This window comes from Serinus canaria, chromosome 5 (assembly GCF_022539315.1).
Source record: "Serinus canaria isolate serCan28SL12 chromosome 5, serCan2020, whole genome shotgun sequence".
Lineage (NCBI taxonomy): Eukaryota > Metazoa > Chordata > Aves > Passeriformes > Fringillidae > Serinus > Serinus canaria.
The window spans coordinates 25,935,410-25,947,868 of record NC_066319.1 but is presented as its reverse complement, the minus strand read 5'-3'; the positions used below and the strand labels follow the sequence as shown (position 1 = coordinate 25,947,868).

Genomic DNA, 12,459 nt, shown 5'->3' with positions numbered 1-12,459 from the left:
CCAGAGCTGGGACTCCAGAGCTGGGCTCAGCACTTTAGGTGGGGTCTCACAAGTGTAGAGTAGAGAGGCAGAATCCCCTCCTTCAACCTGTTGGCTACGCTTCTTTCACATCTCTTTAACTGAAAGGTTATTGAGGGTAGATTCCTAATCCTAAAATGGTTGCTTGCTTAAGTAATTTTCATTCAGAGAAAAGTTGTAAGGTCAGAAATTACTCTACTGTGTATTTTCCTGGTGTGTGAGGCTGGAAGGGGAAGACAGGTTGTGGCTGCTCTGAGCACATAGTATCACCTCCTGCAGCTCTGAAGAGGTGGTTCCATATCAGACGTCTGGGCATGTTAGTAGCTGGACCCGGACAATGGCTATTAATCTGCTCCTGCACAGTGTTCTTCCAGAAATGTGAAGACTTTGGTGTCATTTTTACATCACAATTGGATGACACTGCATTGTGTTTAAAATATCAAGATGCTAACATTTAAGATGAGTCAATGTGTGCCTTGAAGTTTTGCGTTTGGGCAAGTCTTCTGAAAGCAGGAAAATTTATATCCCACTAGCAAATATACAAATAGGGAAATAAAAACACACATTTGCATATAAATATATAAATAGGGAAAACGTCTACCAATAAGCAACTTCAGCCCCTCTATCTTCAAGAAAAGGAAAATAAATGCAATTTGGTTGAAGAAAAGGCCATCTAAACTCTTTCATTTATGATACTTTTGTTTGCTGATTGGGGTGCTGTGTGCCTACATGTAGCTACAATTATCTTCTCTGGTTTGTTAATTGCTGAGGCTTCTAGAACAGAGATATCCATGCATAAGTGCAGTGTGTTATCACACCCTTATCTTGAATTGCTGATAACTCTTGGCACCTTGGTGTGTGCAGCCTTCCCTATACACACTCCTCTGGTATTTAGCTATCAAACAAACCCAGCAAACTCCCTCCCCTTTTCTTCTCATACTTTCCCTTCCATGCAATGAGGAAGGTGGGGCTTGGATATACCACTTGCTCCTCAGCAGGTGCCTCCTTAAGTTTTGCAGAGGTAGTTTGTGAATCACAGGTGTTGCCTCTGACAGTGAAGTGACAATCCGTCTCTGACTCGTATGCAGCTGGGAGCAGGATGGGCTCATACTGGAGTGCTCGTGAGGTAAGGGTGTGAGAGCTCCAGGAGCTGTAGATGGCCTGGGGTGTGTTTGTGGCTGGGATTCTGGTCAAGAGAAGAAGACTTGTGAGCTTTTATTTATAAGTTCATGCATGCATTTACTTATTTATGTAAGGATGACTTATACCTTTGCTGGTATTAGTTGTGGTTTGACCCAAGCATTGTGTAAACTGTGCTCTTTCACAGTGCAGCATTTGCCAGCTGTGACTATAAAAATATATGGTGTGCAATTAGCTGTGCTAGCAGCCACCTGGTAGTGATGCACACAGGAAGGTCACTGCCTAAAACCAGTGATTTATAATGATGGTCTTAGTTTCATATTTTTCCATGTCTTGTGCACAAAAAAATCTTGATCTGTCTCAGAAGTTGGGGGGGGTGGTCTTCTTTTTTTTTTTTTTATTTATTTGTTTGATGGAACAGAAGTGGGAGGGAAAGCCCTAAAACTGACTGTTGGGTTCCAGTGAATGAATATACTCTGTCTCCATCTCAGTTCTGAAATTAACCTTCAGTTTGCTATGAACAAGTTATTTGATTATTCTGTGCCCTGCTTCCATGGTTGTATAATGGAGATTAGAGAGCTTCTCTCCATATACGTGATATGTGTTGTGATAAATGTGTATTGATGCTTGCAGATCTCAAATGGGGCATTCCCTATAGCTTAAGCAATAACAGACATGAATATCTAACCAATCTAGTAGAAGTAACACTAAGCATCTACAAATTCATCTTTTTAAACAGAACCTGGCAATGCTCTTTGTGTGGAAAGCACGCATGGAAAGCAAGGAAAGAGACTGTCCTCTCTGCTCTTCCCCTTTCCCTTAACCACTGAAACAGCATCACGGGTAAAAGTAGAGACTTCTTAGAGATAGAGGGGTGAGGGGAGACTTTTTCCACCTAGAACTTAAACCCAGACAGATTACATTAAAACATGCCCTTCTCTTTTGGAGTTAGACGTAAAAACATACCAAGGTGAGCTTATCATAATTTGAGAGTGATGGGAGAATTTTTAACTTCTCACCTGGATCAATTCCTAACTGGACAAAAGGAGAGGAGTGACATAAATCCCTTAAGGAATTTGGTGGAGTCATTTTCCTAGTAGAGAATGGGAAAGGAACTAGGTAATGCTTTCAGTGAAGCAATAGCTAAAGTTTCAGGTACTAAAATCTGCAAGAGTTTATAATTTTTTGAGTCAGGTCTGTTATTTGCTTTTCCTTCTGTACTTGACTTTTCAGCTAATGATCCTTCTGCAAATATCCAGCATCTGTTTTGAGTGGGGAAGTCTTGTTAACATTCTTCCAAAGCTGTTTTCTTGCATCTACTTTTTTCATGTTGTACTGCATTGTGCTGATGGTGCCTCACTCACTAAACAGTACCAGAAAAAAAATTATTTCTTCTGTCAGTGACAGATATACACAGTGGAATATTCCTTCAAAATTTTTCCATTTTTAAAACTCTATGTAGACGTGATTTTAACTTCCAAAGTAGTGCAAGTAGTTCATCGTGCAATTTTGCTGCATGGCTTTGAAAACTGCATCAGGAATTTGTGGGAGTGCATAAACAATTTAGCGTTAATGCAGGTAATAAACTTCTTCATTTTTCTGCAGAGTGATGAATGCCCCTGCTGTTCATTCTCTGTGAAAATCATAAGAATGAAAAATCTGAGAAAGGCAGATCTGTGTGAGTATCGCTGTCTTTCTTTGCACTTTTCAGTAGTTCGGTTCTGAAAGCAAAGAAGGTGTGCTTGCTACTGGCTTTGTAACTGGTATCTGTGTATGAAGTGGCACCATGGCTTCAAATACTGATGAATATTTGAATTTGGACTATGCCTTGAATACATTTTTATGTAAACAATACATTTTGGTTTATAGCATGTTACTATTATCAGTGGAAATAGCAAATGTCTACTGTGGTGTACTGTATAGTACCTTAACTGCTAACAAGGTTCAGAGCCAGATTGATGAACAAATTCGGGTGTTAATTCTCAGTTGCAATTTTTGAATTTCTTTCTGCTTTCAAGAAAACGAAAGGTAGAAGGAGCACTATATTTCTTATTGTCAAACAACTTCTTTTCTGTCAAAATTTCTCTGAAATGTATTTGAAGTAGACTTTTCAGGATAAACAAGTACCACTGAAATGTTTCTGAGGACTTGGAATGAGTAAAAGTGGGAGTGAAGAGAGAAAAATATCCATAGCTATTTATCTTAGCTACTTATCTTTTATTAGTCTTTATCCTGTATCTCATTTTGAGCAGATGATTGATTACCTGACTTCAGGTTTGCAGCTATAACACTGGTGATTTGCTTCCAGATGTGGAAGAAGGTCTTTGATAGAAAGTGGCAGAAGAAGCAGTGATAAATGACAGGGTCTTAGAGGAGCTGCTTCATCCACTCCCCATTCCAGTTTCCTTTCTTTATTGTGTGTAAGAGAGCACCACATTTTGGTTACCCTCTGAGAATCAGGACCAGCTTACCAGTGTCACAGCAGAGAGTCAGTGAATTTTTATCTCCCCTGGGCACGTACACTCTCTCAGAGCAAATAATTTTGTTAGTAGAGCCATGCCACATGGTGTGATACATACTGCACAAGAAATGAGACTGTTAAAGAGCATAATATTGAGTGATAAAACCTGTGTGAGTGTCAAGTACACTTCTTTATGTGGCTCACATTTATTTGTTTTAATTACTATTTCTTTACAACCTAAAGTTGTTAAGAGTGACAGAGATGAGGACAGAGAGTTGAAAGATGGCACAGAAATAATTCCAGCTGGAAAGAGCCATTGGTGCTCTGTTGGTTTTGGAAGACTGCCTGTCAAGCATGAGTACACTTTGCTTTCCTTCAGCTGTGGCACTGCTCACCTAATGAACCCTCTTTGTGATGAGGGACTGCTACCTGCAGAGTCCATGTCTTGCACTTGGACATATAACATAGGACCTATTTTTTATTATGGGTTAGCTGTGGCAATCACCTATAATCATGCTATTGACCTTTTCCCTGTGTATCAGACAAAAGGTTGTGTTTGTACATGGTGTAAGTGTAATAACAAGGATTAGGCTACTAATATGCGTTAAAGTCTGTTAGGAATAAGGTTTACTTATGAACCGGAAGGAAGGGCTGGCTAATTGTGAAGGTTATCAGGTATAACTATAATCATCTAAGTAGTACATATAATGAAGACATAGCTGTTGCAACTTCCAGGCATGTTTGAGTTTGGCTAAATTTTCCTAGTGAAAATATAAAAGAATAGTGATACCAGACCAGTCCAAAGTCTCATTTGAATTGAGAACATGTCCCCAGAACTGGCTTATAATAAATGCTTTGGGGTGTGACCAACACTAAACCATGCTTTTCCCTGCCCCACTTTTCTAAGAGGTCTGTGGTTCTTGAGGTCTGTGGCTGAGAGATCTGACTTCTGAGTGAACAGTAGTGTTTGCATTTAATTGCCATACCCCAAATTATTCACTTCTAAAGGCCATTTAGAGATCTTATTTTGATACTTGCTATCTCACTTTGCTCTGGACAGGAACCAAGATACTCATTTGCAGTTTCATGGGAAAACACCATTCCCAGTTTCAGGATGTTATTCTTTGGGGAGGTCTAAATGGTTATATTGCTAACTAAATAGTAACAGACATTCCTTTTTTCTCTTTGCCTCGCACGGCCAGCAGACACACTTGCATGAGAAAACCTGGTCCTTTTCAGGCTGGTGTGAAAAGGCGTTTTTTGCATATTAGATATGTCAGCTCTTACAGCAAGACAACCGCCCCCTTGTACTTATCTCAAGAATTGCAAAATGCTAATCATTATATGACTGCCTCTACCTCTGCCTTTAAAACCGACACAGCTTTGTGGCTGTCACAAATCTTCATAAACACATCCACCATTTCTGCAAAATCTTCCTGGAGGATGCAATTTCTTTGCAACTGTCCAACAGGGCTTGCCTGTGGCACCAGCAAAATGGGGAGTCACTGACAGCATCAGGAGCAAAAGTCACAAGCTGATGTGCCTGGGCTCTCCATGTTCTTGTTTTCCAAGAGAAGATCACTGGAAGAGGGCATAGTTTTTCTGCTCATGTCCCGCAGTTATTTCACAGAAGCCAGCTTTATGCGGGGTTCTGCATTTCCACCATTTAACCACGGCACAATTACTTTCTGGAGAGCCTTGTCTGCCAGCCAAGCACCACTGCATTTCACCCCACATGCTGCTTATAACAAGAGATGGATGTGTGTTGTTTAACTTCCCAGAGCAGATCTCATTTTCAGCGTGGCTGCCCAGACCTGCCTTGCTGTGTACAGTCCCACTGGAGCACACCCAGCACTCACTGATCCCAGAGGCTGCCACTGCAGTCACAGCAGGCCACGGGCTGGCACAGCTGGCAAATCTGGTTTTGTGTGGCCCTTTTCTCAGTGGCTGGGTTCAGTGATCTTCCAGGAGGAAACATATCTTCTACACTGCAAATTGGAAGAGAAACCTGCTTGCTTCACAGGCTACAAGTTAAATATAAACTTAAAATTTTCTACATACATCTATTTAACAGAAATACTCCATTCAGAAAACAAAAAATGTCTTTAGAATTGGGGGCACATCTTACTTAGTATTTTGAAAAGACTAAGGCTACAAAAAGTTTTTCCTGGAATAGTCTACAGCTACTTTTTTGTTTGTTTTCTTTGGTATGTAAAGATAATCTCAATCATCATTCTCAATCAATAAAGCTTTAGGCTCCTCTTTAGCAATAGTACTAAATCTGGCTGAGCCTGTTGCTATGTAATTTCATAGCAAGCTCACAATGCTACACTACCTATTGATTTTAAAAGTTAGAAGGTAGTAGTACCTATGTTTTTCCTTATATCATCTAAACCCTGTGTAACACCATCAAAATGACAAAACCCCTTTCAATGCCACGTTCTCCAGAGGAAGTTAGTGTCTGTGGAAAGGACTGATTGAAGATATGCTCACAATGTGCTGTGTATATTTCCTTTTACTTTACCTCTGACTGTACCACTGGTCTGAGAGGGTAGCAGCAGTCTTTGTGCAAAGAGGGCAGTCAGGCAATGTGGTCAGTGCCAACAGGCAGCTCCCTGGGCTGGCCTGTGCTAATGGCACACTCACTTTAGGGTGAAATTGCTTCCCATGGTCATTGATGTTTGCAATGGTTAAGAATAATCCTGGGATGTGGTCCTTTTAAAAAGAGCATTAGTGTCTTTTCAGGGCTCCTCATTTAGGTTTTTGATGTCACTGCTTCCTCAGACAGGCTGCTTTTGCATCAATGGAGAGGAAAGCCTAAAAGAGCCCAAGACAAATGCTTGGCAAGAAGAATCTGCACAAGGACAGAGAAGTCGTTATGTGGATAACTGCCAGGTTGCAACAAATCCTGTAAACAGGGATTTCCTAACTGGTTAAGAAACTGAAACAGGGACAAAAACAGCCAGTAATCACAAGAAGATCCTCCCTGTGATGTCATATCCCGGAGCAGGGCTTTTTTACTGTAATTGTAAGCTGATTAGATCAAGTTCAAGAGCTAATTTCACAACTACTGAGGTACCTGTTGAAATGGAGGCCTGGTCTTGACTGTTGTTTGTAATAAAGTTATAACCACAGTTAATAATAGGAATAACAACTGAATGGATAATCTCAGTGAGCATTACATGAATCAGTTTCATAGCTGCATTCTTTCTGTTCCTTTCTATTCAGTCTTCTTTTTGGCTTCATCGACACGTGACCCAAGCCTGCTCATGCTCTTGCTGAGTTCATTGTTACCAAACACATATATAAACCTAGTTTCCCTCAGGTTACCTGTTTTGTATTCTCTAATCTAGAAGATTAATTAATTTTTTTCCTTTTTTTTCAAGTCTTTGATGGCCATGATGGAGTGTAGTGTATATTGTACTATATACAATTTTACTGTATTGTATTAATGGTAGGTAGTGTGGAGACAAAGAGCCTTCTCTGCACCTTGACAGCAGCATAAGCTGCCACTAAAAAGGACAATGCTATTTACAGTCCTGGAGACCCTTACTTGCTCTGCACATGTCCTTACAGCTCTGGAAATAATTGCATCTCTTCTGCTAGGTATCAATGGGCTCTATGTAGGTGTGCATGTATCTTCTTGCAGCCATGCTGGCTTCTGCCTTTTTCTGTGTGCAAGAACAGAAAGCTGTCCTGGCAGTCAAAGGTATTGTATGTGTGATGCTCCTTCATGGCTTCCTTTAGATTCTTGGTGTAGTCTTAAAGCAGAAGAGTTTCTCAAAACCAGGGCTCATTTCCAAAGCCAGGGCTTCAGCAAGGACACCAGGAGCCTGATGGAGGCATTAGGAAGTTGAACTGATTTACTGACTGAGAGACAGGTGAAAGTAAAGAACCTTAGGTAAATGGTATGCTCATCTCTGTCTCAAAAGGAAAGGTGAGATCAGCTGCTGTGCTTTAATACTGTGGCAGTGCAGGTGGCATTGCATCTCCAGTCCTTCCTTGAACAGGTATGAACTTTAAGAACTGTGATGGTACCATGTGTTCCTAGTAGGCTTCATTATCATCTTGTTTAGTGGGGGCTTCTAGTTAACAAGTGGTTGAAACAGCTTTCAAAATATTTTAAAATGTCAAAACCAGTTTTAGAACAGGTTTGAAAAGGGTGGAGGCAATGGAAATGAACAAGGGAGAAGCTTAGGTGGAGAAGAGAGGCTAGAATGAGTAGGTGGTAATGGCAGCAATGCAGAACCACATGCTTTGGGAGGACACAGGTCCATGTGGTGATTCAAGATCCTTCATTCTTCCTCTGCCAGTTGGCTTTCAAAGTTAAAAGGCAGTGGCAGACTCTGCTCAGGAAGAACCTTTCTAGTTTGCACTCAGAAAACAGATAATTATGAAGTGTGTTCTTTGATTTTGAATAGGATTTCTGTTTACACATTTCCTTGGGCTGAGCTGAGTAACGCCTTCTCGCCATTTAAGAAAATGAGCTGAGCATTGCCTTTTCCCATGATTATAGTTTCCCACATCTTCTTTGAAATTATTGTACCTTGGAATTTTTGATCATCCTTGATAAGGACCATATTTTACTCTATATCCTGCTTACTGTTGCACAATTGTGTGTTGAGTTTAGGACCAAAGTATACTTAGCTTGACACTAAACATTAACCACAAATTGAATATCAATAAACCTGTGTTGACAGTACTATTACTTGCTATTTGGACATTCAAGGAATTAATAAATAACAGATATTGATAATTCAATTATTCAATTATTATAACTATTGATAATTCATAAATAACAGAAGATTGATAACAAAGGTTTACTCATTATAGTAATTGCTTCAGGATATTTTGAGGTATTTGATGGGCTGTTGTGGTTTAGAAATGGTAGTTCCCACTAAGACTCTCCCAACAAAGTGCCACTTGCTTCTCTCGCTGGATGGGCTGGAGAGGAGACTTGGAGTCAAAAAAAGGTGAAGATTATGGGTTGAGATAAGAACAATTTACTGGAAACAGCAATGAGATAAGAAAGGAAGCAAAACCAGCAACAATACTAATGAAGAAACTCCCTTCCCCCATCTCTGGGCAATAACCTCTGGGTCCTGGCCATACCCCCTTCTTGGCTATTGCAAAAATTAACTCTGCTCTGGCTGGAACCAGGACACAGGGCAAAGGTACAGCTTCTCATGCTTGATATTTTGTTATGAAAAATATATTTAAATACATTTTTGTTCATTGAATCCCAATAGATTTTTTCCACTTCAGTACCTGTCTTGGTTGTTCCGGTTTCAAGAAAAACAGCAGCATCTGCAGTTCATCCAGTTATGCAGTGTGACTGATATCTGTCATTAGGGATTCATGCTTTGCCCTCTGAGCAGAGACATGTTTTGTTTTATGCATCTGTCTCTATCAGCCTCCCTACCAATGGATGTAGATGAACACTGCTGAGGTGATTGGTACAATAAAAGCACCATGCAGTAAGGCCTGTGGAATGTCTTGGTCACTGTGGAGGTTTGAACACCTGGAGTAGTGCCAGGGGAAGCCCTGCCCAAAGGCAAGATTCTCAGAGCTTGAGGTCCTTCATCAGTGATGCTCTCTGGAACTCTAGGCAACCTTTTTGCTGAATGGAGGACACTGATTTCCTTGTAGATAAGGACCAAGAACCCTGATGTGATTTGCTGTTATGTGGGAGGCCAATGCAAAGTAGAAAGGCTAGATTTGATATGGCTGTGATAGTTTGCACTGCTGAGAAGATACATGAGAATGTCCCCATGGGACCGTGGCTCCTCTCTTGGGCACTTTCTATGACTGTGCCCTCAGCAGGAGACAATAAAGTAGTGCTGCAGTAAGCAGCCAGTGAAGGTTAAAAGCAAGACTCACTTCCAAATTTTGGTGCTATTGTTTGCATCGTATTCTGCAGTTAAATTAAGAATAGTTCTGAATATTTTCCTGAAAAAGGTGCTCATCTTTTCTTACTTGTTTAGGACCAATCTTGACCAAGAATGCCTTGTCAGAGGCATTTCTGAGTCAAAATAATGATGCTTAAAAAAACAAAAAGTTTTAGCTAAACTTTTAAAACAATTTTGTTTCTATTCCCTTATTGGGTGAACATTATTGACAACACTTTCTGAAGAAAGAAAATTTGTGAGTGTTGATTTGGTGGTTCAGCTCTTTCTGGCATTTGTTCCCACTCCTGTTTTCTTTCAAATCCAAAGCATTTGTGTGTACTGCTTGCAGCCTCTTTCCAAATCTGTTTCTATGATGTTTTCTTCTGATATTGATTTCTTTAGATGCTCTAACTACTCTCTGATCTGCATCAACAGCATTGATGTCTGACCAAGACTTAGTTTTGGCTAGTTTATTTTTAAAAGGAAATAAAAGAACCTTCTTAAAAATCTCAGCTAGCAATAGAGCTGAGATTGCACCCCATTGTCACTCCAAGATGGTCTAATATACAACATTTTGGGTCTTACTGGCTGATTATCTGAGGGTTGGAGCAGTGAAAGCATGTCAATGCTTTTAAAAAGGTCTGAAAAGGGTATGCCTACAGAGATGCATGATTTGTAGTTAAGCTGTAGTTAAGCTGTTTCTCTGCATTACATTGTGCTGCTTTTGGTGTTGTTTCATTCTGATGATTGTATTGTGATGGTGCCTGGAGACTCTATGTATGGATTTAGGCCTTATTCCTCAGACATTGTACCTTTTTAGAATGAAAAGGGGGCAACTCTTCCAAGGAACTTACAGTCTTATTTCATATGTGTCAAAGAAGGAGGTTTGGAGTTGTCTTGGGCTGGTGTACCATATAAGGTTGTCCTATCTCTTCTTTCCCTGATAGTCAACCCTGGCAGGGAAATGGCTTAGCAGTTTTCCGTGGACTATAATTGGCCTGACGTGATTATCCTGTTTTCTGCCTTACAGCATAAACATGGAAATTACACAGCAGCATTTCCATATGACACCTTACAGGTTCACCTGGGCTGGTACTCATCTCTTGAAGCAGGAGGAAATTTAGCTTGTCTGTCATGGTTTCATACATGTCTGAGTACTAGAACAGTCTGAAGTGAGTTACCTAAAAAAATTTATAAAATCTCTCTTGCTAGAGCTAATCCTGTAAGAGCTGGAGTAGTCTTCTAATTTTTGCCTCTGTTCACACAGAGACACAGATAATTTTCCTCTTTGTATCAATCATTTGGACATTACAGAACAGATTATTTGACAACATTTTTGTTGCTGCTTAATTAGCAAACTCAAGTCTTTCAGCTCTTTCTCATATGCCAGGCTGCCTAACTCAATCCTCTTCAATTTAGGCATGTTTAATAGCTGGTAAGAGTTAAAAAATTTTATGGTGGAGGGAGGAAAAGAGTGGAAGAGAATACAACATGGAAGACACTGAGTGAGCATCCACATGTTCTTCTCCAGGGCTAAAAGTATATGCAAAGGCATCTCAATGCTAAATCTCATCACCTGCACTTACATTTAACATTGTGTATTTGGATCTGGTCCAAAATGTAATTAAATTTGTGTTGTTTATGTAACTTGCCAGATGCATCCTGAACATTTCAGTTCTGGGGTATAATTTGTTATTCTTTGTGCAGTGTCCTGCCTTTGATTGCTTGTTTTCAGAGTCAAATATCTTCGTCTCCATCTACAATCTTGTCTTAGGCTATGTTGAGACTGAGACCTCACTGGTTGCTAACCTAGTTGGTGTTAAATATGGATCATCAGATTTTGGGACTCTGTTTTTACTCTTATTAAGGCTGAGCAACCTTGCTAAAGAGTGGACTAACCTCTCAGGTTGGTATAGGTCTGTTGTGTTCAGAGAGGGTGAAGAACTGAACCTACCACAGCTCTGTCTAGATACAAGAGTGTAAGTCACAAGTTTATAACTTCTTTGATACTCTGAAAATAATGAATGCCTTTCTTCTAAACCAGGAGTCAAGCTCATGTGTGCAACAGAGAGATATCCTAGACCATAAATGAACAAATTCTCTAAAACACACATACATCATTAGTGCATAACTTGCAGTTGCTGAAGAAACAGCCTGCTCCTCTGGTACCACTAACTATGCAAAGTTCTTTTTGAAATATCTTTTTCAAATGTTAAAAATCAATGAAAGAGTTTTCAAAAATAGTGTGTGGGAGACAGCAAAACAAATATTTCATTACCAATAAATTGTTATCAGCAGATGCATTGCAAATATTCTGCATTTGCATTTTGAAATTACAAATGCAGATGTCTATTATTAGTGTGTGTAATATTAGGATATTTTTTAACATTATTGCAAAGTTAAAGTAATTTCTTACCTACTATTGGCAGGAAGGGTGAAACAATCAAGTGCATGCTGAAAAACTCGAAGATGTTTCATGTTCAGACAGTATCAGAAGACCTGAAAGATAAATCATACATACCCTGATTGCACAAGTTGCTTTAAGCAACACCTATTCATTGCAGCATGGCTTACCCCACAAGTTAAAAGAAAATGTGGAAGGAAACCCAAGAGACTGGTAGAGAAAGAATAATATAATTACTGATCAGACTCTCTTCCTGGGTCACATCCAAGCAGATTACAAAAGTGGAAAGGATAGTTATCACTGTGTTATTGGTGGGGAAATGCAGATGGAGAAGCAAGATAAATTTAAATGAAACCAATTGCCCAGAGTGACTTAGCAGTCTGTGACAGGGCTGGGAATGGAACCAACCTGTAATGAGACCTTTTCCAGCAGGTTACCCAACTGCTCATGTTGCCTCTCAGCACGTGTGTATGTACAGCACCAAACTGCCTGTTATTAAACCCAAAGCTGAGCTATACTGTGAATACACAAGTTTTTAGAGCTGGAGA

At 39.9% G+C, this 12,459-nt stretch overlaps 2 protein-coding genes across 5 annotated transcripts in view; one reads left to right on the top strand and one right to left on the bottom strand.

Annotated features, from left to right (window-relative positions):
- The window catches only part of MAPKBP1 (mitogen-activated protein kinase binding protein 1), a 529,170-nt gene that overhangs the window by 94,489 nt on the left and 422,222 nt on the right, over positions 1 to 12,459 (bottom strand). The window lies entirely within an intron of this gene.
- Positions 975 to 12,459, top strand: part of LOC103826650 (cytosolic phospholipase A2 epsilon-like) — a 32,125-nt gene continuing 20,640 nt past the window's right edge. Inside the window, exons 1-3 of one of the 4 annotated variants that reach the window (XM_050975241.1) lie at positions 975 to 1,144; positions 1,898 to 1,942; positions 2,764 to 2,836. In XM_050975241.1, the coding sequence (XP_050831198.1) occupies positions 1,118 to 1,144; positions 1,898 to 1,942; positions 2,764 to 2,836 (145 nt within the window). In that variant the 5' untranslated portion in view covers positions 975 to 1,117. Of the gene's footprint in view, positions 1,145 to 1,897; positions 2,002 to 2,763; positions 2,837 to 12,459 lie in introns of those variants that run through there. The other 3 variants (XM_009102052.4, XM_050975242.1, XM_018907644.3) reach the window with 3 other exon arrangements.